Below are 23,605 nucleotides of genomic sequence, written 5' to 3'. Positions count from 1 at the left end.
CCTATGGAGAGGCTGCGTTTCAGCACTATGGCCCCCGTTTACGGAGCAGTCTGCCAGAGGGCCTGAGAGCCGCAGAGAGCATTGATGCTTTAAGAAAAGGCTCAAGACCCATCTTTTTAACCTGGCTTTTAGCTAAGTTTTTATTACTTTTATTATTTGATTTAGTTATTTATTTATATGTATTAATTTATTTGTCCATTTTATCTTGTTTATTAACTTGAACTAGATTTTTAATGCATTATTTTAATTTACCTTATTTCAATGTTCTATTGTTTTTATCAATATGTTTACTTTTTCATTCTCATTTTTATTTGAATCTTTATTTCCGGTGCTTCCTCAGATGGAACCTCTCCCTCTGGGTCGGCTGCTGTTCAGCCTCTGCGGCTCTGGATGGGAACCTGCATCACCGCTTAGCTGTGGTGGAGCGGTCCCCGCCTATGATGCTGCATTTGCCTCTCTATGCAGCTGTTCACAGAGAGGAAGGTTCCAATTACCAGCATTTCCAACATCTTGTTTTTCTGCTCAGCCTATTTCTCATCGTCTTTCCCCATCAGTTAGGGGGTGGGAGGTGTGAAAGGAGTGGGGGGCTAGGCACTGGGAGGGGGGCCCTATTTTTTAATTTTTGTTTATTTTAATCGACATGCTTGTTTTTATATCTTGTTGAGTTTTAATGTAAAGATCTTTGTGTTATACTTTCATATGAAAAGTGCTTTATAAATACGGTTTTGATTTGATTTGATAACAAGCCCTCTGACGGCTCTGATAATGCAGACACAACTTCCTACTTCTAGTGGGGAAGCATAAGTGACTTCCCTGTACAAAGAGTATACATCTCAGAAAAAGCTGGCCAGTTTTAATACTTCAAAAGAAAAATTAAAACAGTCTCTCTCTTAAATGGCTTTGAAGATTAAAAGAAATGTTGTTGATTCTTTTTATACATTCTGTTTCTCCTAGTTGAAGTGTTCCTAAAATGAAGATTTAATACCTTCTATTCAGGATGAAAAACTTGCAATATAAAAAATATGATTCTACTGCAGTGTATTTAGACAGTGGATGCATTATGGCATAGTGGAAAGTACTGTCACCTCACAGGGAGAAGGCCCTGGTTCAAATCCCAGCTGGGTCCCTTCCATGTAGAGTACACATGTTCTCCCCATGCGTGAGAGTACCCCAGGAAGCACAGCTTCCTTGCCAATGCAAGCATATGCTTCATAGGTTAATTAGTGACTCTGAATTATCCCTGGATGTGCATGTTAGTGTGTGATTGTCTCAATGTGGCCTTGCAACAAACAGGTGTCTTGTTTAAGATGTACTATGCCTTCACCCAATAATAGCTACGACAGGCTCCAGCAACCCCCGACCCCAAAGGGATTCAACAGGTTAAAAAATAAATGGATGGAGAAATGAAAAAAAAATTACAAACACCATGTTTGTAACAAGTAGGTTCATAGTTTTTATTTTAACAAGAGCGCTATCGTCACCCCAGTGAAAGGTCCAACTACCAGCACTGAATGCATTTTAGATTAGAAGTGGGAAGTCAATGGTTCAAAACCAAAGGAAACAATAAACAAACCCTACAGAAAGAACTCACATGGAATTGTTCTTTCCTTGAGGCAAAATGTTTGCTAATCTTAGGGGGAATCTTCTCAAGTGCTCATCTGACAAATTCCTCTTTCAGCTATGTACCTGTTCACACATGTCCTTTCCTCCTTATTTTACAAAGCTTTGTTCTCAGCAAGATTAATCAGGACCTCCTCAGACAACAATGGGGTCTGCTGCTTCTGAAAGCCTCAGACACTCTTTGGCTGGGAATGTGTTCATGAAGAACCTGAACGCCAGATTTATTGTTATGTGGTTTCCCCAACAACCCCAGTGTTTGCAGGGTATACATACATCACCATGTTCACAATAATTGACAGGATTTTGTCTGCTTGTGTGAAAACAACAAACTCTGGGTTAAAGCCAGCAAGAAAAGGAGATAATCAACTTCTGTTTTACGATAGAAAGGCAACAGGAACTCAAAGAACCACTGGTTGTCTGAGGCACCATGCTATAAAGCTGGAATCACCTCAGACTCATTTTTTGAACATGACAATGAGTTCTCTGGACTCAAATGTCCTCCACAGTCACCAGATCTCAACCCAATAAAGAACCTTTGTGATGTGGTGGAACGGGAGATTGGCTTCATGAATGTTCAGCCGACAAATCTGCAGCAACTGTGTGATGCTGTCATGTCAATATGGACCAAACTCTCTGAGGAATGATTCCAGAACCTTGTTGAATCTATGCCACCAAGGATTAGTGCCGTTCTGAAAGTATCTGTTAGTGCATGAGTTAGATAGAGCAGGTTCCAATTCAAATGAGTTCATAATTTTAGAGCCTGACTGGATTACAAACTGTTCTGACCTTAACCAAACCCAATTGCTTAGTAGCCAGGCCTTCTCATCCCACAGCAGCGTTTAACCCAGGAGAAGGCAAACTTTTGGGCTCGTGGGCAGTTCTAAAATTTAACAGAAGAGTCGGGCCGGGAGCAGAAGTGTGAAGTGTTTTTGTAATCCACCTCAATAAATAATAAGGAACTTGGACAAAAACATGTTTTAACTCTAGCTAATTGCACCAATGGGTTGATGTCCCTTAGGGAAAACTGCAAACTTGCTTGTCCGATTCGGAAAACACACGAAACAGCAAATCATCCAACACCACAGAAATGCAGAATAAAGGCCTGTTCACACCGGGACGAATTTCGCCGGCGATTTTCGCCGACGTTTAACGCCTCGTGACTAAACAAAGGGCACCAACGAGAGTGTGCACACCGACGCGAAAAAACGCCACGCGTTAAAGCGTCAAAAAAAAAAAACGCCTCGGGTTCGTTTTTTTTTTTCGACGCGTCGCGTCGAAATCTACTCGACCAATGAGAATGGCGCTTTTGCTCACGTGTCTGGAGCTTCTGAAGTTACAGTAAAACACAACTTGGGGGCGCTCAAACACAAAACTGCCTTGCTGAGCACACATACCAGCGAAGAAGATAGACGCCAAGTAGCGTCTACACAGCCGCGAAGCAATAATGACGGACATTCTAAAATATCCCCGAACCAAGCACCAGTTGGAGCTACTGGTGCTTGAAATATTCATGTTTTCTTTGTTTGATTCTGACAAGCGTGTAAATACTTGCTCTCTTCTTCTGAGTGAAAAGCGACTTTAAGAAGCGTAAAGTTGCGCAGCGCCACCTTGTGTACAGGAGTATTTCTGTTTTACATTAAGCGCCATCTAATGTCAGGGAATGAAATTGCATGTTCACTCCACTCATCGTCAGCGAAAATCGCCTGGGTGTGAACACAAAAAACGTGGCGAAAAACGCTGGCGAATAACACCTGGCGAATATTCGTCGCGGTGTGTACGGGCCTTAACTTTCTGCACCTAGAAAAGGTCAATTTCTTTGTAGTGCACAATCTATGGGAAGACACTGATAATCCCTGATAAGGACTTTCAATATACAAATTTCCAGTTTGGCAGGCCAGATTAAATAGTTGAATGGGCCGCATATGGCCCATAGTATGTTCACCCCTGGTCTAACCTCATAAAAGGCATGGCAGAATTAACAAGCATTAACAAGCAACAGCACCGGCTGTTTGACCACCGGGGGGCAGTCTATCAGCTGTCCCCGACTTACCCCCTTCCTCATATAATCTCATATTAGGGTGAGGGGTTAGGGGGGTTTAGACTGCAATGCACCTTGGCGGGGGGCTACTTGGGAGTGGTCCCCCTCCCACGGTTGCCGTATGGAATGCCCCCCCCCCCTCTCGGTTTTATTTGCACCTTAGACATGTAGGCCCCTTGGTAGGGGGGTGCTTGGACATCACTGCCAGCAAGCAGCAGATGTCCTTTTAGTGCCCTACCCGCCAATTTTAACTGCATCTTAGACATTTAGGGGCCCCTTGGTTGGGAGGGTGAGGGGACATCACTGTGAGTAATCAGGAGATGTCCCCTCAGTGCCCTACCCGCCAATTTTAACTGCACCCCCTTAGTACACATACCCTTTACTCCTCCAATATACATTCCAACATATACACACATACATGCACACACACACCCTCACAAACACACACACATTTAGCAAGGAAGGTGGGACCTTGGACCATCTGTCCCCTACCCCATCCCTGGTAGGGGGTACTGGGCCCTTGGCAACGGTGGCCGCATCCCTGAGCCTTCTGGCAAGGCCAAGAGCCGGGGATCGCATCACACCAGAGCCGGGGGTGTCCATGTCCCTCTGGTGTGGGTTCTGGTCCTTGCCCCCTGAGTGCCGGGCCTCGCCAAATTTCCAACTGGTCGGGCCATGTTCACAACATCTCTTGTGGACCCCCTCTTCTCCTAGTGCCCTCCTCCTGGGCGGGGGCGGCTGGCCCCTGCCTTACTTCTTCCTGGACCCACCGTGGGCCGGGTCAGTGGCTGCCTGGAGCGCGGAGCGGGTCTCCCTTGGGGGGGTCCTGGCCCGTACCTGGGGTGGGGCGGGAGGATGCCCAGACCTCATGGGTGGTGATGAGGTGCTCGCCTGGGGCTGCGGGCACTCTTCTCGGGTGGGGCCCGGCATTGGGCCCTCCTGGCGCGGTGGGGGGGCTGCTCTCCTGGTTGGGCCGGGGCTGCTCTCTGTCCCTCTGATTTCCCACAGAGGCACTCAGGAATCTTCACTTCGAAGCTGTTGAAGTGTTGACCAAAATACAAATCCAAACTAAACCTTTTATTATCATAACCATTAAAGAACAACATTTTACAAAATTGTCCCACATTGACATGATAAGTATGAGAAGTGACAAGTCAAAGATTTGTTGTCAGTTTGTTAGTTGGGAACCGTTTGTATGATCAGTCATGTTAAATGTTCATGTTTCAGACTCATGGCATCTACTTTGTTTCATTTAGACCAGTCTCACATTCCTGCTCCATGACTGTCAGTCAGGTTTCACTTGCTTCCTCTATAATCAGAAAGAGTCCAGCTCCCCAGTGAAGCAGCTCTGAAATGAGGAGACCAGCTCAGCCTACACGACCCAATTAAAAAAACTCCCCTTGACAGTCAAGAAACATCAGTCTGTCCTCTACATCTGCCTAAAATCCTCCTGGATAAAAGGAGAAGCCTGAACAGAGCACAACTAAGCAAGAACAAGCAGAAAGGGAAAAAGAGTACAATAGCTATTCAAATGAATCATGAAGCAGAATAGTCCTGCAGATTTGCAAGACTGTTTAATTTGAACTTGTGGCTCTCAACACTACAAACAGCAATCCATAAGCGGAGTTAAATAAGAGCAATCAACAGTGACCCACTTAATGAATGAGAACAATCAATGGAGTGATGGCAGATTTGATTGGCAGATTTGCAGAGCAGGTCACCTAGCAATGTGAGAGCAGGCCCAGTTCCTCCAAAGACTGAAACACCTGGGAGCGGCTTGACAGTAACTAAAAAACTGAAGTGAAAAAAGTGCATGTGAACTAGCCAATGTTGCAGTAAAAATGGGTATTACACAAAAAACAAAGTGGTAGCAAATTTTCACGAGTGTAATCTGATAATAAAAAATGATCCCACTCCATTCAAATTTTGATCTGTTGTAAAAGGGTTCCCAGGTGTCTTTCAATTATGATTTTGTAGTAATTAGCCAAAATCAAAAATTCTGTCATTTTCTAGGACATAGTTTCTGCAGAGTAGCAGTAAGTCATTGGAAATTCACCTCTGAGTTGTGCAGAGTAAGCCTGCCGCCACATCTCATCATCCCTCTGTTTACATGTTGTCCCGCTAGCTCACAGCCTGTAACACCCCCAACCCAACACTACCGGTACAGCATAAATGGCAAGCAATATTGGAGCTATACAGCTGGACAGCTTTGAGCCAGATGCCAGGTTAGGTGAGGAAAATGAAGATGTACACGGATCTATTCATCTCCAAGTGGAAAATGGTAAATGGGGAAACGTACAGTGCCTTGTGAAAGTATTTGGCCACTTGAACTTTTTAACCTTTTGCCACATTTCAGGCTGCATACATAAAGATATGAAACTGTAATTTTTTGTGAAGAATCAACAACTAGTTGAACACAATCACGAAGTGGAATGAAATGTATTGGATATGTCAAACTTTTCAAACAAATAAAAAACTGATAATGTATTCAGCCCCCATAAGTTAATACTTTGTAGCTCCACCTTTTGCTGTGATTCCAGCTGTAAGTCTCTTGGAGTTTGTCTCTATCAGTTTTGCACATCAAGAGACTGAAATTTTTTTTTTTTTTTTTTTTTTTTAACTTGTCCTGTCCAACAGCTAGGCAAACAGATGAGAGCTGAGGGCCTCTTGTGTTGGACATATTTTATTTTAACAAGAGGGGTTATTCATCTTCAGACAAACCAAAGGTATGTCTGAATAAACCCCTTTTGTAATTGAGGCCAAACTTTATTAATTTCAATCATGTTTGAAAATCTTTGGTGTTGGACCGGACGGAAAAGGAAAGAGGGGAAGAAGAGAGAGGGACGTTAGAGAGAGGGGGGGGTAGGAGGGTGATAATAGGAGGGGAAGGGGGGTAAGACCATGAAGCAGCATAGAGCAGACAGGTTTACTGGTTGTTTATCGTTAGGGTACGGTTCAAATGTAGTACAAAAAGGGCGGGGCCTGTTCACACACACTCAAATATTATCAACACACCTGCTAGCCGCAAAAATGTCCACATGTCAACATGCACACAAAACAGATAGTGTTCACGAACGCATACCTATGCCTTTAAACCAACTAGTGTGAAATCTTTCATTCATTCAATCATGCAAACTATTAGTGCAAAGGTGAGCTAACACCTGTGCTCAGGTGAGTGTTTATGTTCTTCTAAAATGGATGGTGGAATGTGAAAAGAAGGACGAGGAGCGCCCAGCCACCCCCACACCCATACCCCCGCCGCAGCAGCAGCGGCAGCCGGAATTCCCCCAACGCCACACGGGAACAGGCAGGGAACAACCGCCCCCCGGGCGACCAAGACCGCCACCCAGGCCAGGGCCAGCAGGACCGCAGCGAGGCCCCCAGAGCCAGAGAGCAGGGAGGCGCAAAGGGAAAGAGAGCGCCGCCCCAGCCCAGCCAGGAAAGCAGCCCCCCGCCGCGCCGGAAGAGCCCAACGCAGGGCCCCACCGGAGAGGGACGCCCACAGCCCCAGACGAGCACCCCACCACCACCCAGGAGTTCCGGGCATCCCCCCGCCCCGACCCCAGGTACGAGCCAGGACCCCCCAAGGGAGACCCGCTCCGCACTCCAGGCAGCCACCCACCCGGCCCACGGTTGGTCCAGGTAGGAGCAAGGCAGGGGCCCGCCGCCCCCGCCCAGGAGGGGGGAACCCCGGGGAAAAAAGGGCGGCCCACAAGGGATGTTATAAATATGGCCCGACCAGGCTCGGCCATGTTGGAAGTTTGGCGGGGCCCAGCGCCCAGGGGCAAGGACCAGGACCCACCCCCCAGGGACACGAACACCCCCGGCTCAGGTGTAATATGAACCCCCCCACCGTGCGGAGAGAGCACCGCCGGGCCCAGGGAGCCGGCACCCAAGGGACACGGCCGCCATCGCCAAGAGGCCCGCACCCCCCACCAGGGAAGGGGTAGGGGACAGATGGACCCAGGTCCCACCTTCCTTGTAAAATGTGTGTGCGTGTATGGGTGTTTGAGAGGGTGTTTGTGTGCATGTGTGTGTGTTTATGTTTGAATGTATATATTGAAGGGGGAGGGGTGTGTGTACTAAGGGGGGTGCAGTTAAAATTGGCGAGTAGGGCACTAAGGGGACATCTCCTGATTACTCACAGTGATGTCCCCTCACCCTCCACACCAAGGGGCCCTAAATGTCTAAGGTGCGGTTAAAATTGGCGGGTAGGGTGCTAGGAGGACATCTGCTGCTTGCTTGCAGTGATGTCCAAGCACCCCCCCTACCAAGGACCCTACATGTCTAAGGTGCAAATAAAACCGAAAGAGGGGGGGCCCACTCCATACGGCAACCATAGGAGGGGGGCCACTCCCAAGTAGCCCCCCCCCAAGGCGCATCGCAGGCTAGACCCCCCACCCCCTCACCCTAATATGAGGTTATATAAGGAAGGGGGTAAGTTGGGGACAGCTGGTAGACTGTCCCCCGGTGGTCAAACAGCCGTCCCCCAGCCCACCCCCAGCAAAGGGGCCAGGGCCACCCAGCCCAGGGGCCCACCCCCGGAGGCGCCGACACCCCAGGCCCGGCACCACCCACCCCACACAGAGAGAGAGGAGCCAGAAAGCGTCGCCCCCCCCCGGAGCAAGCCCAGGCCCCCACCCCCAGACGCCGGCCCTAGAAGAGCTCTGGTCAGGCCTCGACGGGACCGAGGAGGCCAACCGGCCGAGGCAACCACTGATTGCCTCAGCGGAGACCCCGACCCGCTAGCCCCCCCGACCCGTACTAATAATGGGCCCCCCCTCCCCCCCAGAACGCCCCCCCACAGGACAGGGCCGACAAGCCCCCCACCCCACCCCACCCCAGACCCCGCAGCCGAAGCGGGTGACACCCAGAGCGACCGGGGGCCCCGAGAGGGTTGTCCCGTCCCGTCCCAGAGCCAGGGAAGGGCCGATCCCAGCCCCAGGTGCAGATGGGCAGCCCATCCGGCGCCGCTGGGCCCCCCCCACCCGAGCAGGGCCCCCCGCCAACCCCCCCCAGCACAGGCAAAGGGACCACCCCCCCAAGCCAAGCCAGACCACCACCCCACCCCCCCACCACGCACACCCAAGCCCAGAGGACCACGCAGCGCCCCAGCCCGCCCCACCCAGGCACCGGACCCGACCCCCCGACCAACGGAGCCCCCCACCGCCCCCGCCAGGCACCGGAAGCCCCGACCCCCACCCCAAACCACGGCAGAAGGGCAAGGATCAGCGACGACCAAGCCTTCCACCCCCTAAGTCATGGAGTCAACCACAGGAGACCAGAGAGACTGAATTCTTTCAAAGTTACTTGAGCTTTGGGCTGACATTTTTTCCAAGCTGATATGATCAAACAGCAGATTTCTGTGTTGACTTATGTTTATATTTTTCTTGTTTTTCCAATTTATTAAAATAGTTTTTTTGGCAATACAAAGAGTTATGAAAATGATAGATGCTAATCCTTCTTCTATATCGATGGCACTCATGTCACCAAGCACACAAAGTGACGGTGAGGCAGTGATTGAAACCTTAAGCCAGACTGATAAATCGGCACATACCTGCTGCCAGAGAGCCTGGACAGGAGTGCAGAACCACAGTGCGTGCATGTAGCTGTCGGGTAGATTATTATCACAGTGCTCGCAAATGTCTGAGTTACTGAGACCCATCTTGAACATCCTCTGTCCAGTGTAGTAAATTCTGTGAAGAGTTTTGAGATGGATTAGCTGCAGATTTAGACTTTTTGTCAGTTTAAAGGTGTTTAGACAAAGTTCTGACCAGAAGCTTTCATCTGTGCTGATGCTCAAATCTGCATCCCATTTTTTTGTTGGAAGGGCAATATTGTTATCTAAATTACATAAAAGTTTGTATATTTTGGAGAGAGTTCTATTCATTGAAAAATTAATCAGAGTGGTAACTACATCTGGTAGCTTTAAATCGTCGTCTTTAATTTTATACTTTTTAGTAATACTTGATTTAAGTTGCTGATATTCCAAGAAGTTATTTATTCCATGTTTGTCTTGAAGTTCCTGGGGGGTTATGAATCTTCTATCAATAATTACATGCTCTAGTTGTTTTATGCCCCCTGCTTGCCAAGCTGGGAAGTGAATCATTTTTTTGTTAATAAGGATGTCCGGGTTGTTCCAGATGGGTGTCATTTTGCACGGTTGAATTGATGATTTTGATATTTTGAGAAATTCCCACCAGGCTGTTAAGGTGGCATTTATATTAATGCTTTTGAAACAATCCTGTTTTTTAACTGTTTGGCTAATAAATGGTAGCTGTGACAGGTTGATCTTTCCACATAACACCTGTTCCAAGTCTAACCATGAGTTGGTTTCTGGATTATTTTTTAACCATTTTAAGATATATTGTAATCTATTTGCAAGAAAGTATTTGTGGAAATTAGGTAGTTCTAATCCTCCACAGCTTTTTGCAGATTTTAAAGTTTTTAGACTAATTCTTGCAGGTTTGTTGTTCCATAGAAAGCTTGATATGGATGAGTCTAATGTTTTGAACCATTTTAATGGCGGTTGTGTGGGAATCATTGAGAAGAGATAATTAACTTTGGGTAAGATTTTCATTTTAACCGTGGCTACCTTGCCCATAAGGGACAGAGGCAGGTTGGTCCAGCGTGTTAGATCGTCCTGTATGCTTTTCAGTAATGGGGTGTGGTTTAGCTGCACCAGTTCTGATAGTTTGGGGGAAAAGTAGATACCCAGATATTTGATATTTCCTGTTTTAACTGGAATTGTGAGTCTTTGTTCCATATTCCTGTTGAGTGGTAATAAAACAGACTTATTCCAGTTAATGGAATAGTCTGATATGGAGGAGAATTCATTTATGATCATTGCTGTTTCATTTACAGAATGTAAATTCCTTAAAAACAGTAATATGTCATCCGCATAAAGACTAATTTTATGATGGCTGTGTTTGGTTTTTATTCCTATAATGCTCTCATTCTGTCTTATTGCTGCAGCTAAAGGCTCAATGAATATAGCAAAAAGAGAAGGAGAGAGTGGGCAGCCCTGTCTGGTTCCTCTTCCAAGAAAAAACCTGTTTGAAGTCTGTTTATTAGTTCTAACTGATGCATTGGGGTTGTGATATAATATTTTGATCCAATTGATGAATGCTTCTCCAAAACCAAACTTATGGAGGGCAGCAATAAGGAACTTCCAATTAACTCTGTCAAAGGCTTTTTCAGCATCCAGCGATAGTACCGTCATTTCCTGGTTTTTAATGGTGGCAAAGTCTATTATATTAACTAGTCTACGGACATTATCATCCGAGTGTCTGCCTTTGATGAATCCAGTCTGGTCGAAGTGAATTATGTGAGGAGTGATTTTTTCTATTCTCTGTGCTAGTGCTTTGCAGATAATTTTTACATCTGCATTGATTAGAGAAATAGGGCGATAGCTTGAAGGACTAGTGGGATCTTTGTCTGGTTTTAGAAGAAGAATTATGTTGGCTGAGTTCATGTTAGGTGGCATTGATTGGCTCTCATTAATAGATGTGACAGTTTTATAAAATGTTGGTGCCAGTTGTTCCCAGAATTCTTTATAAAACTCAGCAGGAAAGCCGTCAGGCCCTGGTGCTTTACCATTGGGCATAAGTAACAGAGCTTCATGAAGTTCAGACGGCGAGAGCGGAGAATCTAAGTTTGTGATTTGATCCTCATTTAGCCTGGGTAGGTTTACATTATTAAGAAATGAGTCAATACTTTGCTCTGACGGATTGATCTGCGGTGTGTACAGGTTTTTATAAAAGTTTTCAAATGCGTTTTTAATTTTGACCGGGTCATGGGTGACATTTCCTGTTTGGTCCATAATAGAGGTGATTGATGATTTTTCTCTGTTAATTTTAAGCTGATTAGCCAGAAATTTGCCAGATTTATTAGAGTTTTCAAATCTTTCAAGTCGTAGCCTTTGTATTTGAAATTGTGTTTGTTTATTAATGATGTCATTTAACTGCAGCTTTAAATTTTTCAGATCTCCCAGAATGTGTTCCAGCATAAGCAGTCTCCAGGGTTTTGATTTTATTTTCTAATTCTAATAAATCTGCTTTCTCTTTGCGTTTTTTGTGCGTTGAATAAGAAATGATTTTCCCTCTCATGACTGCCTTTGCTGTTTCCCAAAGAACGCACGGTGGGATGTCTGGAGTTTGGTGAAGTCTAAGAGACTAAAAGAGACTGAAATTTTTACCCGTTCCTCCTTGAAAACAGCTGGAGGTCAGTGAGGTTGGATGGACAGCATTTGTGAACAGCAGTTTTCAGTTCTTTTTTTTTTTCAAAATTGTTTTTATTGGATTTTAGAGCAGCAATAGTAAACACATGATAACAACAATGATTACACTTTTTTTTCCTCCCCCCCATTGAAAACTAGAACAAAAGCAAAAAAAAAAAAAAAAACCAAACAGAAAGGCAATACACATCCCATCACTAAGCCTAATATACACCAAAAACTTACAATGATAGTATTTAATCATTAAAATTAAGAAAATAAAATGGCAGCACAACATGTGTGATATATCAAAAGAAACTCTCCAGGGATCACGAATAGGATAGATGTGTAAAGCATTAGAACACACAAAAAAAAATAAAAAATAAAAATACATAAAAAAGGTCTTCATAAATAGAGAACAAATAGTTCAGGTCAGTGATAGGAGTTTTCAGTTCTTTCCACAGATTCTCGATGGATTCAGGTCTGGACTTTGACTTGGCCATTCTAACAGTTGGATATGTTTATCTGTGAACCATCCCTTGTAGATTTTCTTTATGTTTTGGATCATTGTCTTGTTGGAAGACAAATTTTCATCCCAGTCTCAGGTCTTTTGCAGACTCCATCAGGTTTTCTACCAGAATGCTCCTGGATTTGGCTCCATTCATCTTCCCATCAATTCTAACCATCCTCCCTGTCCCTGCTCAAGAAAAGCAGGCCCCAACCATGATGGGGCCACCACCATGTTTGACAGTGGGGATGGTTTGTTTAGGGTGATGAGCCTTGTTCTTCATGTTGCTCTCTGCACTTTAAACGGACCTCTGAGACGATCACAGAGCAGGTGCATTTATACGGAGACTTGATCACATCCAGGTGGATTCTATTCATCATCATTAGTCATTTAGTTCAACATTGGATCATTCAGAGAACCTCATTGAACATCTGGAGAGAGTTTGTTGCACTGAAAGGAAAGGGGCGGAATAATTTTGCACGCCCAATGTTTCAGTTTTTTATTTGTTAAAACAAGTTTGAAATATCCAATTAATGTTGTTCCACTTCATGACTGTTTCCCATTTTTTGTTGATTATTCACAAAAAAATATTTTTTTATATCTTTATGTTTGAAGCCTGAAATGTGGCAAAGGGTTGTAAAGTTCAAATATCCAGTAACTTGTTGCTTTATGAATTTGCCCTCCCTTCTATAATCACCCTCACCCCCTTTAACATCCCTCTCTCTTTTTTTAATCATCTTCTTTTTCATCCGGACCAACAAAAAACGGTTACAAATATAATCAAATAAAGTTTAGTCATATTTACAAAAGGGGTTTATTCAAATATACAGCTGGTGTGTCAGAAGATTTATAACCCATGTTGTAACAGGAAGTTCTACTGCATTTGAATATATTTGGTTGTAAAATAAAGTCCTTGTAGACATTGCCAGATAAGGTTAACCTTTCATCACTTTTGAATTCCACCAGTCACACATTACACTCTTGCTGCTATTCTGACTATAAAGCTCATTTGAAGGGCTGCTGCAGTCTCCAGCATGTAACTTTACCTAGAAATAAACAGCAACTGATATTACAGCACAACCTTAATGCCTGTCAATTATATTTGTCTAATTTCTAGTCAAGACTAAGCGGTTATACTACTTTTTTCTAAAAACAAGCAATTTTATCATATTAAAACACTGCCTGTTTACTAACTGAGCCCGTTAACATGCTCACACAATATCAGATAGGTAGGAGGGGGAACATCACAGGACACATCGGCTTTTTGGGGAAAAATACATATTTATCGGATATCTTGTTATCAAATAGCTGTTGTTACTGGATTATGTAGTTTGCTTGAAAATCAGATAAGGATTGGATGTTTGGTATACATGTCTATGGCCTTACTGTATCTTACATCAAGCCGAAACAGTAGTTTAATGCCTGTTTAGGTAAGTGCCAAAAAACATGCCCAATTAAGTCACTTAATAAATAAAAGAAACCACCAATAATGTAAGTTGTGACAGAAGTTAAAATGCATGGCAGTGCGCCTGATATTCTGACCAGACTTGGTCAGGATGTAACTGATGCTACCGTCAGTATTTGGAGGGTTCATTTGACGGACTGCATAACCACAAACTGGCACCAGCAAATGACCGTTTCATTAACAATGTAAGCTGCCATTAAAACACATCCAAACGAAAGTAAAAGAGTTGGAGTTACAGTATACAGAGGCGGTCTAAGATTTGTTACCAGGGAAGTTACAAATGTCACTCTTGTCCTCTGGAAACTACCAAGGGTGCAAATTCAGACAGATAGTGAGTCTTGTGAGATTTGCACTTGCATCATTCTTAGTATTACTTCAATGATTTAAAACACACTAAAAGGAGTTTAAAGTATGCTCTACAATCAAATCCACTAGAAATTACAAAGGAGCCAAGTAGAGCTGTGCCATGCAGTTCCATATCAATCAGTGAAGCCAGGCTGCCCATGTGAGGAAAAAAAATGTCAATGAAAATGTAGAGTTTTACTGTTTACTCGTTTTTTTTAAGAAGCTGTGTAAGCATTTGGTGCAATAGATGGGTGCTGGAGTTCCCACGGTTGGACTGAACCTGTACTTAAAGTAAGTTAGTCTTAAAGTCTGTTGAGAAAGGGCAACTATGAAAATCGTGTCACAAAATGAATGTTATTGCTCCTAGCTGTCAGATGGAGGTTGGGCTCATTAATCTGGCTTTTATGTTCCCACCGCTGTCTTTCACTAATACATCTGTGTCAACAGCAGCTATTTTCCCTGCTTCAATAGGAAAGAAAGTCTGCATGAGCTGAGATTAAGGAGATCCCATACAGCATTAGTATAAGCTACATCCTATTTTAAGGCTTTTTCTTTTGTGAGAAAAACCAAAGTAGTTGGATGCTGTGTTAAATCTGCAAGGGGAAAAAAAATACATTTGCCAAATTAATAATAAAAAAATTGATATGTAGTAAGCAATTTAACCATTCAAACTGTTAACTCTTCATAAAAGAAACAGAAATAATGGAAAAAAATCAAAATAGATTTGCCAACTATGACTAAAAAACAAGAAACCTGTAATTTAAATGAAATAGACTGAAAATACATCATTCTTGTTTTTTCTGGTAAACAGGGCCGGATATAGCCAGCCCCTGTTGGGGGTGCAGACTACAGGACGGTGTCTGCACTAGCGTCGGCGGCTTTGAATGAACAGTCCTGAGAAAAACAATCATGTGAATTTGTGTTACCAGTCAGGTCCAGACAAAATAAAGGCTAATGTTATTCCAGTTTAAGTTCATCCAAGTTAAATGTTGTTAGAATGTATTAACCTAATCCTAACCCTTCTTCCAGATCCCTCGGACAATAAGCACAGATTAAAAAACTATAAGCGAATATGCGCTTAATAGTAATCATTTCATCACAGTTTTGGTACCTACACCGGCACTGGTAGCTTTGTTGCTACTGCTAGCGCTAACTTTGGCATCCAGAAACCTGTGCGTGGTAACTCGATTTTCGGTTTACTCCAAACCAGAACAAAGAGAGCGATAGAGGACAAGAGTGAGTTCAAATAACGTGTGATCAAATCATTTTAGCGATAAACAGCAGACAAAAACTGCTGACACGCGCAGCTGTTCTCTGATGGGACTGTGAGCGACCGAGTAAGACGGGCAGCAGGAGTGAAGCGAGAGGCCACTCCCTCTCTTGCATCTACCAATCAGCACCAGCAGCTACTTTGAGTCAGAGCCAGAGAGAGCAGAAAGCGCTTTGTTTCTCTTTAAATAACTTTGAAACTTCACAATTGGGGGGCCGTCCTAGCATGCCTAGATCCAGGCCTGCTGGTAAAATATCAAAATTCTTCACAGAGCAGCAGAGGCTCAAATAGTTGAGCAGGTCAGCAAACCAAAGGTCCCCCCATTCAACTGTTGTTGTGTCCTCGGGCAAGACGCTTCCCCCTCCCTGCCTCCAGTGTTGCTCCACTGATGTGTGAATGTCCCGGTGATGGTCAGAGGGACCATAGGCGTGAACTGGCAGCCATGCCTCTGTCAGTCTGCCCCAGGACAGCTGTGGTACATCAGTAGTTACCATCACCAAATATGAAGGAATAATGGACACATTGGAAGACCTTTGAGCGTCTGGAAAAGTGCAGAAAAATCTAATCCTGATAGAGGTGTAGGGGTGGGATTATATAAATGGCCTTCTTCCAACTCCTATCCAAGCAATAAATCAAGCTCTACTTGACTTTAGTTAATAATCACTATATGTAGTGAATCTAGTGTGACTTAAGGATGTTTCTGGGTTTTTTTTATTTTGTCATCTTTGCATTTTATTATATTTGTAATGAGTTTGATAAATCTGTGTGATTTTTCTTGAATTGCCTACAATTGATGCTTGAAATAAACCAAATCAATTAATCAACCAAACAATCAATTCACAATGTTGTTTCTCTTTCGGCTTTTCCCATCAGAGGTCGCCACAGCGAACGAGTCGCATGGTAAACTTGGCAATGTTTTACGCCGGATGCCCTTCCTGACGCAACCCTCTCAAAGCAACCAGGCTTGGGACCGGCACAGAAGTAGAGAAGGGAACAGGGAGCAGCCCGGAGTCGAACCCTGGTTTCACGGATGGAAGGCGCCGCAAACCAGGGCGAGCTAAACCGGCCCCAAACAATCAATTCACAATGATTTGAATAAAAAAATGAACAGAAATGCAATTTTGAGCTTAATTTTTAAATATTTTTTAATACCAAAAACACAATTTTCATCTGAGTGGGCCTTTAAATAACTCACTCCTCCATCATGGGATTATAGAGCTGAAGAGTTTAGCTTGCAATCTTGCTAATATATAGTGGAGCACCACTGCTTCAACTTGTATCAATAATATCATGTAGACAGGTGGTTATCTGAAGAACACACTCCTAAAACAAGAACAACATTGAAGATCACTACAATTGTTTCATGGGCATGACATCACTTTTTTTCCGGCTTGTCAGTGTTGGAGTGCGTGTTTTTCTCAAACAGCCAAACATGCCATGGCATGGAAAGAAAAGAGGCATGAGGCATGCTAACACAAGAACAAAGACATATTATCAAGAGTTATCATTTCATCTGGCCTCCAGCAGAAATGTGCTCACATAAACAAGTCAACTCCTGATAGAAGGTTCTTTTAGGATTTTCCACAAAAAAGCAGAAAAGTAGATCAGCAAAGGTCATATAACACTTTAAAATGAAAGTTTTACTGTTGCCCTGTTTTTGTTTGAGAAAACGGGGGAAATTTCATATTCAAGAAGAAAAAATAGTTGTATTAAAAAAAAAACGTATCATATTCACAACAGACATGTTGAACGTAAAACTAAATGTTGTATTCATATTTTTCTACAAAGCTGTGCACAAATTAATAATTTGTGCACAGCTTTGTCTTTATGAATATGTTTCTTTTCTTGACAGATTGCTTACCCCACACAAAACTGTCTTCAATCACCATGTAGGAGAGAAGACACAGCCACAAAATGCCATAGAATGTGCATTCTTGTCTGTACCCGCCTGGCAAATCTATCAACCTATCTAGCCCTCATCAAAAGCCCTGATGGATTCTTCTCAAGATCAGAGACACTTAAGAACCATGGAGATTGTGGGAGGAAGCCACAATAAAGACATGAGTACAGATGTGAACTGGGGTTTAAAAAAAGTAGATTTGTCCACATCCTCATGAATGGCGTATCACTATTTCTTTGTGTACTTTACTGCTCACAAATATCTGCAAACATCTAATCATCTCAAGTGAAACAGTTCATCTGTGGGCTTAGGAAAACTTTGTAACAGTGTTCGACCTTTGCAACTCCACTTGACACAATGTGGAAAGTAACATGTTCTTCAACAATATTTTTTATCCTGTTATGGACAGTGGAGACAAAGGAAAAAAGTTAAGATAACTTCAGGAAACAGCAAATTACAAGGACTTTCTGCATTAACACACATTCAAAACAAGCAATAAAGCCAGTTTATACTCAACAGCGATCAGCCATCGCAACAATCATGACCACAATCACCCGGTCTAGTTCGTACTTATGTTGGCTGGTTTTGCTTGTGGCTGTCCGCGATAACTGCTATGAACTTCTGAGTGGCATTTATCCTTGACGTGATTGTCTCCACAGTTTGTTTTGAACATGAGGGGCATCTTGATCAAATTGCTGCGTGGGCGGATGCGCAGGTACACGATGAGGCAGAGGTGTGTGGTGTGTTTGTCCACTAAACAGAAGCGGGCAACACAGAGGTGAGACAAAGAAGTCCAATTCTCCAACTTGCTCTATTTTCTTCTTCTAGTTCTTCTGCTCTCTGTGTGTGTAAAGTTATGTTTTCCTCATTGGCAGTGTCAAAAAGACATTTTTCTGAACTGCAATTGCCCCATTGTTTGTTCATCATTTACTTTAATCCAGTGGTCTCCAACCTTTTTCGGACCAAGGACTGGTTTAATTTCAGACAATATTTTCCCAGACCAGTCCGAACGGGCCACATTTTGTGCTCTAGTTTCTGAACAGATGCCTGCCTAATTCGCCCTTGCTGTTGGAAAATGTATAAATGTCTCTCTTACAAGTTTTCACAAATCAAAAACAAATTCCATGAATCAGCAACTTGATTTTTGATTTTATTGATTTATTTCAAGCATTGTAGTCAAAGCAATAAAGAATTTACACATATTTATCAAACTCATTACAGAAATGATGAAATGCATAGATTAAAAATCATATATGCTTAATTAAATACAGTGATCATTAACCGAGGTATAAGTAGAGTTTGATTTATTGCTTGAAAAGGAGTGTGAAGAAGCAAGTTTATATAATCCCACCCCTACCTACCCCTACTTTGTTCTTTTGAATATTCATTCAGCTGCAATTTTGACTGGTGAGTCAAAACTTTGCTTTTGGCCACTGGGGTTGTGACTTGGATCATCAAAGTGCTCTTCTGAGTGAATGTAGTGTTTCACTTTATGAGATGCTCAAACTAGCAGTAGCTCTGCAAACAGCTGCTGCATTGTTCTACAAACATTTTTACAGCTTGTATTGTGTACGAAGTGTACACAAGGTGTACGAGTCAATTTCCAAAGGCGATGTTACAATAAAATAGTTTTTGTTAAACATATTCTGTCACTAGTAATTTTTTTAGAAAGTAAAAGGAGGGGGAAAAAAAAATAAAAATTGATGGGCTGCACGGTGGAGCAGTGGTTAGCGCTCTTGCCTCACAGCAAGAAGGCCCCCAGTTCAAGTCCTGGCTGGGGGACATGAAAAACACAACATCAATGGGGGACCTTTCTGTGTGGAGTTTGCATGTTCTCCCCGTGCATGCGTGGGTTTTCTCCAGGATCTCTGCCTTCCTCCCACCATCCAAAAATATGCTTTATAGGTTAATTGGCAACTCTAAATTATACATAGGAATGGGTGTGTGATTGTTGACATTCTACCCTGCGACAGTCTGGTGACCTGTCCAGGGTGTCCCTTGCCTTCGCCCATAAGTGGCCGGGATAGGCTCCAGCAGCCCCGTGACACCGAAAGGGAAAAAACGGAATAGAAGATGAATGAATGAATGAATGAATGAAAAAAAAAAAAAAGAAATTGACTAAAATTGAAGATATAAAATGAAAAACATCTAAGATTTTATTTTTTGGCCATATCACACAGCTCAAGCTGTAGCTTCTGACTGTTTTATTTTTAAGAAATGTCATACTGAAGCAACGTTAAAAGGACTGATTTGAGACACCATGACTGAAAATAACTAAACATGCCCTGATATTTTTGTGCAGCGCCAAAATCCCAAACAGACTGGTTCAGCACAAAGAAAATCATGGACGTAGCTTCTGTCAGCAGTTTCAGTCATCTCTCCATCTACAGGTGTGTGAGTCTTCATGATAACAGCACAAGAGTATCTCATCAAATGAAATGCTACTGTAACAAACTTTCATCTTTTACATTTTTTATGTAAACCATTCTATCACACTGTCTTTAACAAGTTTTTTAAAAGCAATACAGAAAGAAATTCAGTTTTTCACGAAAAACAACAAACCAATCAGAACACACAAGACTGTCAACAACAGCCTCAGGTGCCGACTTTGACAATGTTGTTTGCTGGAATTCAGACTGAGGTTTCATGCTAGTGTTTATTCATGAGCAACAGGTCAATCTTCATTTCTCTAAGGTGACTGAAAGTGTTTGCACAACAGATTCTCTTTCTAAAGAGGTACAGAAAAAAGAAGAGCAGCACCAGAGCTCCGTCAGCTCTCACGTTCACCAGTTCTGGGTCAGGAGTGGCTTTTTAAAGATGTGATCTGATTTTCCACAGGGACCTGAGCTGCTTAACATGCTTTATGTGTGTCTGACACTCATGGAAGAGCTGTCCTGTTATTCAAGTCAAATAAATGTGCAGAGCAGTAAAAAGGTATCAACAGAAGCAGCTGTTTCAAACAAGCTTCATTTAAACTACAAATGTTTAGTACTTGACTCTCAGGCATTATGACAGCCAAGATAGAGAACTGGAACCCAGTTAGAAATGTTATGCAGTCCATCTATATTATTAACAATTTCAACATAAAGGAAAACAGCTCTAGTCTGTTTCCACAGCAGAATTCTGATAACTGTTTCTTTTTCAGCAGTTGCCCAGTTCAGTTTTTCCTTCAGGTACTGCAAATTAGATCCAAACCTTCGCTGCTCTTCTCTCACTTTCAGTGACATAACTCATTTTCTTCTCCAACATCTTCTCTAAAGTTTCCCATCAAGGATCACATCCGTGTGGCGTGAGGTTTTCCTGCTGATCCTCCAGGACCCCTCAAACTGGAACCTCGACAGTCGAGGCAGCACACTTCAAGAACCAGCTCAGCAGAACAGTGATCAGTGTGTGTGCTTATGACTAAGGAGTCAGAGTCCAGAAACCGGAGAGACCGCTCAACATAGCTTCACTGACTTTTTTAATTTGCCCTTCTAACCCTCTGCAGCTCTCACAGAAGAAAAACAGGAAACAGAAGGGCTTTGAAACCCATCCCAGTTGAAACCAGGATTGTGTAACGCTGTATAATAGCTAGTGTGAGGATCTACAGACATCTGACTTTCAATCAACAGCCGACAGCTTGGCTGGAGGTTCACTGTGGTTGGGAAAGTGGTGAAGAGTCCCAGTAGGTCTTGAAATGACTGCCACACTCACTACATGAGACTTAACCTTGATACGCTTACAGCTTGAGCTAATATCCTATTTAGCACAAGTCAGTCAAATGTTGATTTATTTGTTAATTTTGGAATTTATCAGTCATGCCTCCACAGGGGCCGGGACCCTGGCCGGGATCACCAACCTGACAACACCTGCCAACAAACTTAAAGGAAAACCAAACCAAACCAGTCCTGATGCGAACAGGCTGTAAATGATTAGATGACAAATTTCAAAAAAGGTTTGTCTGCATTCAACCAACACACATGTATGATCGTGGTCATGTTCTTTTAAGGCTGACATTAGTCAGCTCCCTGCAAGATGATGAACACAGTGTGTCTGTGTGTGTGTGTGTGGGGGGGGGGGGTCTCCCCAAACAAAACCTTGTTTGTGAGATTATTGTCCACAAAGCTTGCAAACCTGCAAAAATCCATTCCACATGATGCATTCTTTGTTTTCAGACATGCAACAGGCCTCACTGCAGCCACACTCTTTACAATGGCCCTCACCACCACAAATAACTCACTTCTTTTTTGCAAACGTTTGTGTAAAAGTCTAAAAAAAAACTCGTTGTTAATGATCTTTTTAGTTTCAGAGAGCAGATTTTCTGAAAGATAACTGCGACACCGTGTCGAGGATGACTGTAGAGCAATGCTGCCTAGAATCAATGTGACCGCTCAACTGCAACTTTGTCAGGTTGTTCTCCTGCCAACACGTGACGAAGCGGTCCATCAAAGAGAGTAACCTGACAGACTAAGACCACTAAACACACGCGGAATACCTGCGTGCGTGCTCGGCGACTCACCTCGATCCATTTCTGCGCCTCCTGAAAAGCGGACCCCGCCGCAGAGTTCAGGGGATGCTGCTGGGACAGCCCCGCGTCTGCCACCGGACTGGCCATGGACGAACGAAGCCTGCTGAAATGTCTCAGGGCGGTTCCGGGCAGTGGCGTCCGTCCGCCGGCTCCCCGGGCTGAAGAAAAGTGCTGCAGCAGCGGACGGGCCGGCGCACAGCGGCTGCTCTCCGGCGTCACGGCTCCGTTTGGGCTGCAGCCACCAGCGTCAAGTTCAGGAGCGTTACCATGCAGCTTCCGGCGAAGACGTCCTTCCAACTTTACAACCTCCTCTGCGGCTCCCACAGTAGCAGAAAGGCACAACCCTACGTGTTTAATAGGGGTGTAACAACAATTTACATTACAATTTGTGGATGACAATTCATAGTTGATATTAGTTCATTACAAACAATCCTATTCTCTGACCCAGAATGGATCCAGATCCTCTTCATCCAAACTTCCAGCAGTCAGACTCAGACAGAAATTCCTGCTACTGAACAGTGAAGTTTTCCAGATTCTTGGATTTCTTCCAGATCATCAAGTGGAAATGAAATCTGTGTCCAAACAAACAAGTAAACTAGAATGAATGTCAAATCCATTCACATGTTAGTTTCCTAAAGTTCACCACTGTTGTTTTTCCACATCCAAAGAATCCAAAGGGAACATTCTTAGAACATTCTAGACACTGGATGGTCACATGACTTTATTCAAAGTCTGTCCACACATTGGACTGGAATGATGGATGATCAGTTTTTGATGACATCACATGTGTGTTGTCTGGTGCAATAGTAAAATAAACCTATTTTACGTCGGTCCAAATAGGTATTTTTAAAGATCAATTAATGAGCAAATTATTTGTTTCAAAATGAAATGAATTGATGTGTTTTTAATCGATTCAATCTGTTTGAAGAAAAAAAAATCATTAATCGTTGCACCCCTACAGCATATCTACATTATCTAATGTATGCTCTTATTTTAGAAGGAGAACTTCCGGTATGGGGCTGTTTCATTCTTAGCTTGACACGTCAGGACTGCAGCGAGAACCCATGCTGCAGTCCTGACTCCCAAAATACACAGAGCAGCGCAGCTCTGCCGGCGGCCAACGAGGGCAGCAGATCTCTGGGGATTCCACACCCACTGTCACAAGTGGAGCAACAAGCGCAGAGACAGGAAATCAGTTCTACAATTTGTTCAAGTATTTACAAATACATTTATTATAATTCAAATAAACTATTTTCATTCACATTTAAATTTATTTTTGGTTTTCTAGATTACACATATGGATAAAAAAAAGGCAATTGTTCTTCAAAATGTGTTCATTGTGAAACACTAGACAACTTACCCAAGGCCCAGTGTATTCCCCTATCGAACAAGAAGAAAATAAAAAAATCACATCACCTGAACAGCAGAAAGCACAAAATAGTCTGCTGTAAGAGCAGGGATGCCACTTTTGCCTGATTTGGTTCACCTCTGTGATTGAGTAACTTTAAACTTGTGTTTTCTAATAACGTTTTATTCTTACAGTCTTCAGGTGGTTTCTAACCTATTCTCAATGCTGGTGGGGCGTTGTGGTTTCCCCATTGCTGCCGAGTGCCGCCACCAGAAAACAAAAAATCAAAGAAACACAGGACTCTCCGACATAGGAAACAGAGACCAGTGCTTTAAGAAAATATACTACTCTTTATTACAAAAAAATGTTATTAAAATATTTAAGCTAAA

The 23,605-nt window shown here is 43.2% G+C and overlaps 1 protein-coding gene across 18 annotated transcripts in view; it reads right to left on the bottom strand.

Moving 5' to 3' along the window:
* Positions 1-22,186, bottom strand: part of LOC101156235 (LIM and calponin homology domains-containing protein 1) — a 101,129-nt gene extending 78,943 nt beyond the window's left edge. For all 18 annotated transcript variants that reach the window (XR_013658455.1, XM_023959453.2, XM_023959454.2 and 15 more), the window contains exon 1: positions 21,860-22,186. Coding sequence is in view for 17 of the 18 variants with exons in the window: in XM_023959453.2 (XP_023815221.1) it covers positions 21,860-21,955 (96 nt within the window). In the remaining variant the exon portion in view is untranslated. The remainder of the gene's footprint in view (positions 1-21,859) is intronic.
* Between the last annotated feature and the right edge of the window lie 1,419 nt (positions 22,187-23,605).

Source organism: Oryzias latipes, chromosome 10 (assembly GCF_053564925.1).
Source record: "Oryzias latipes strain Hd-rR chromosome 10, Olatipes_Hd-rR_3.1".
Classification (NCBI taxonomy): Eukaryota; Metazoa; Chordata; class Actinopteri; order Beloniformes; family Adrianichthyidae; genus Oryzias; species Oryzias latipes.
This window is presented reverse-complemented; position numbering and strand designations above follow the sequence as displayed.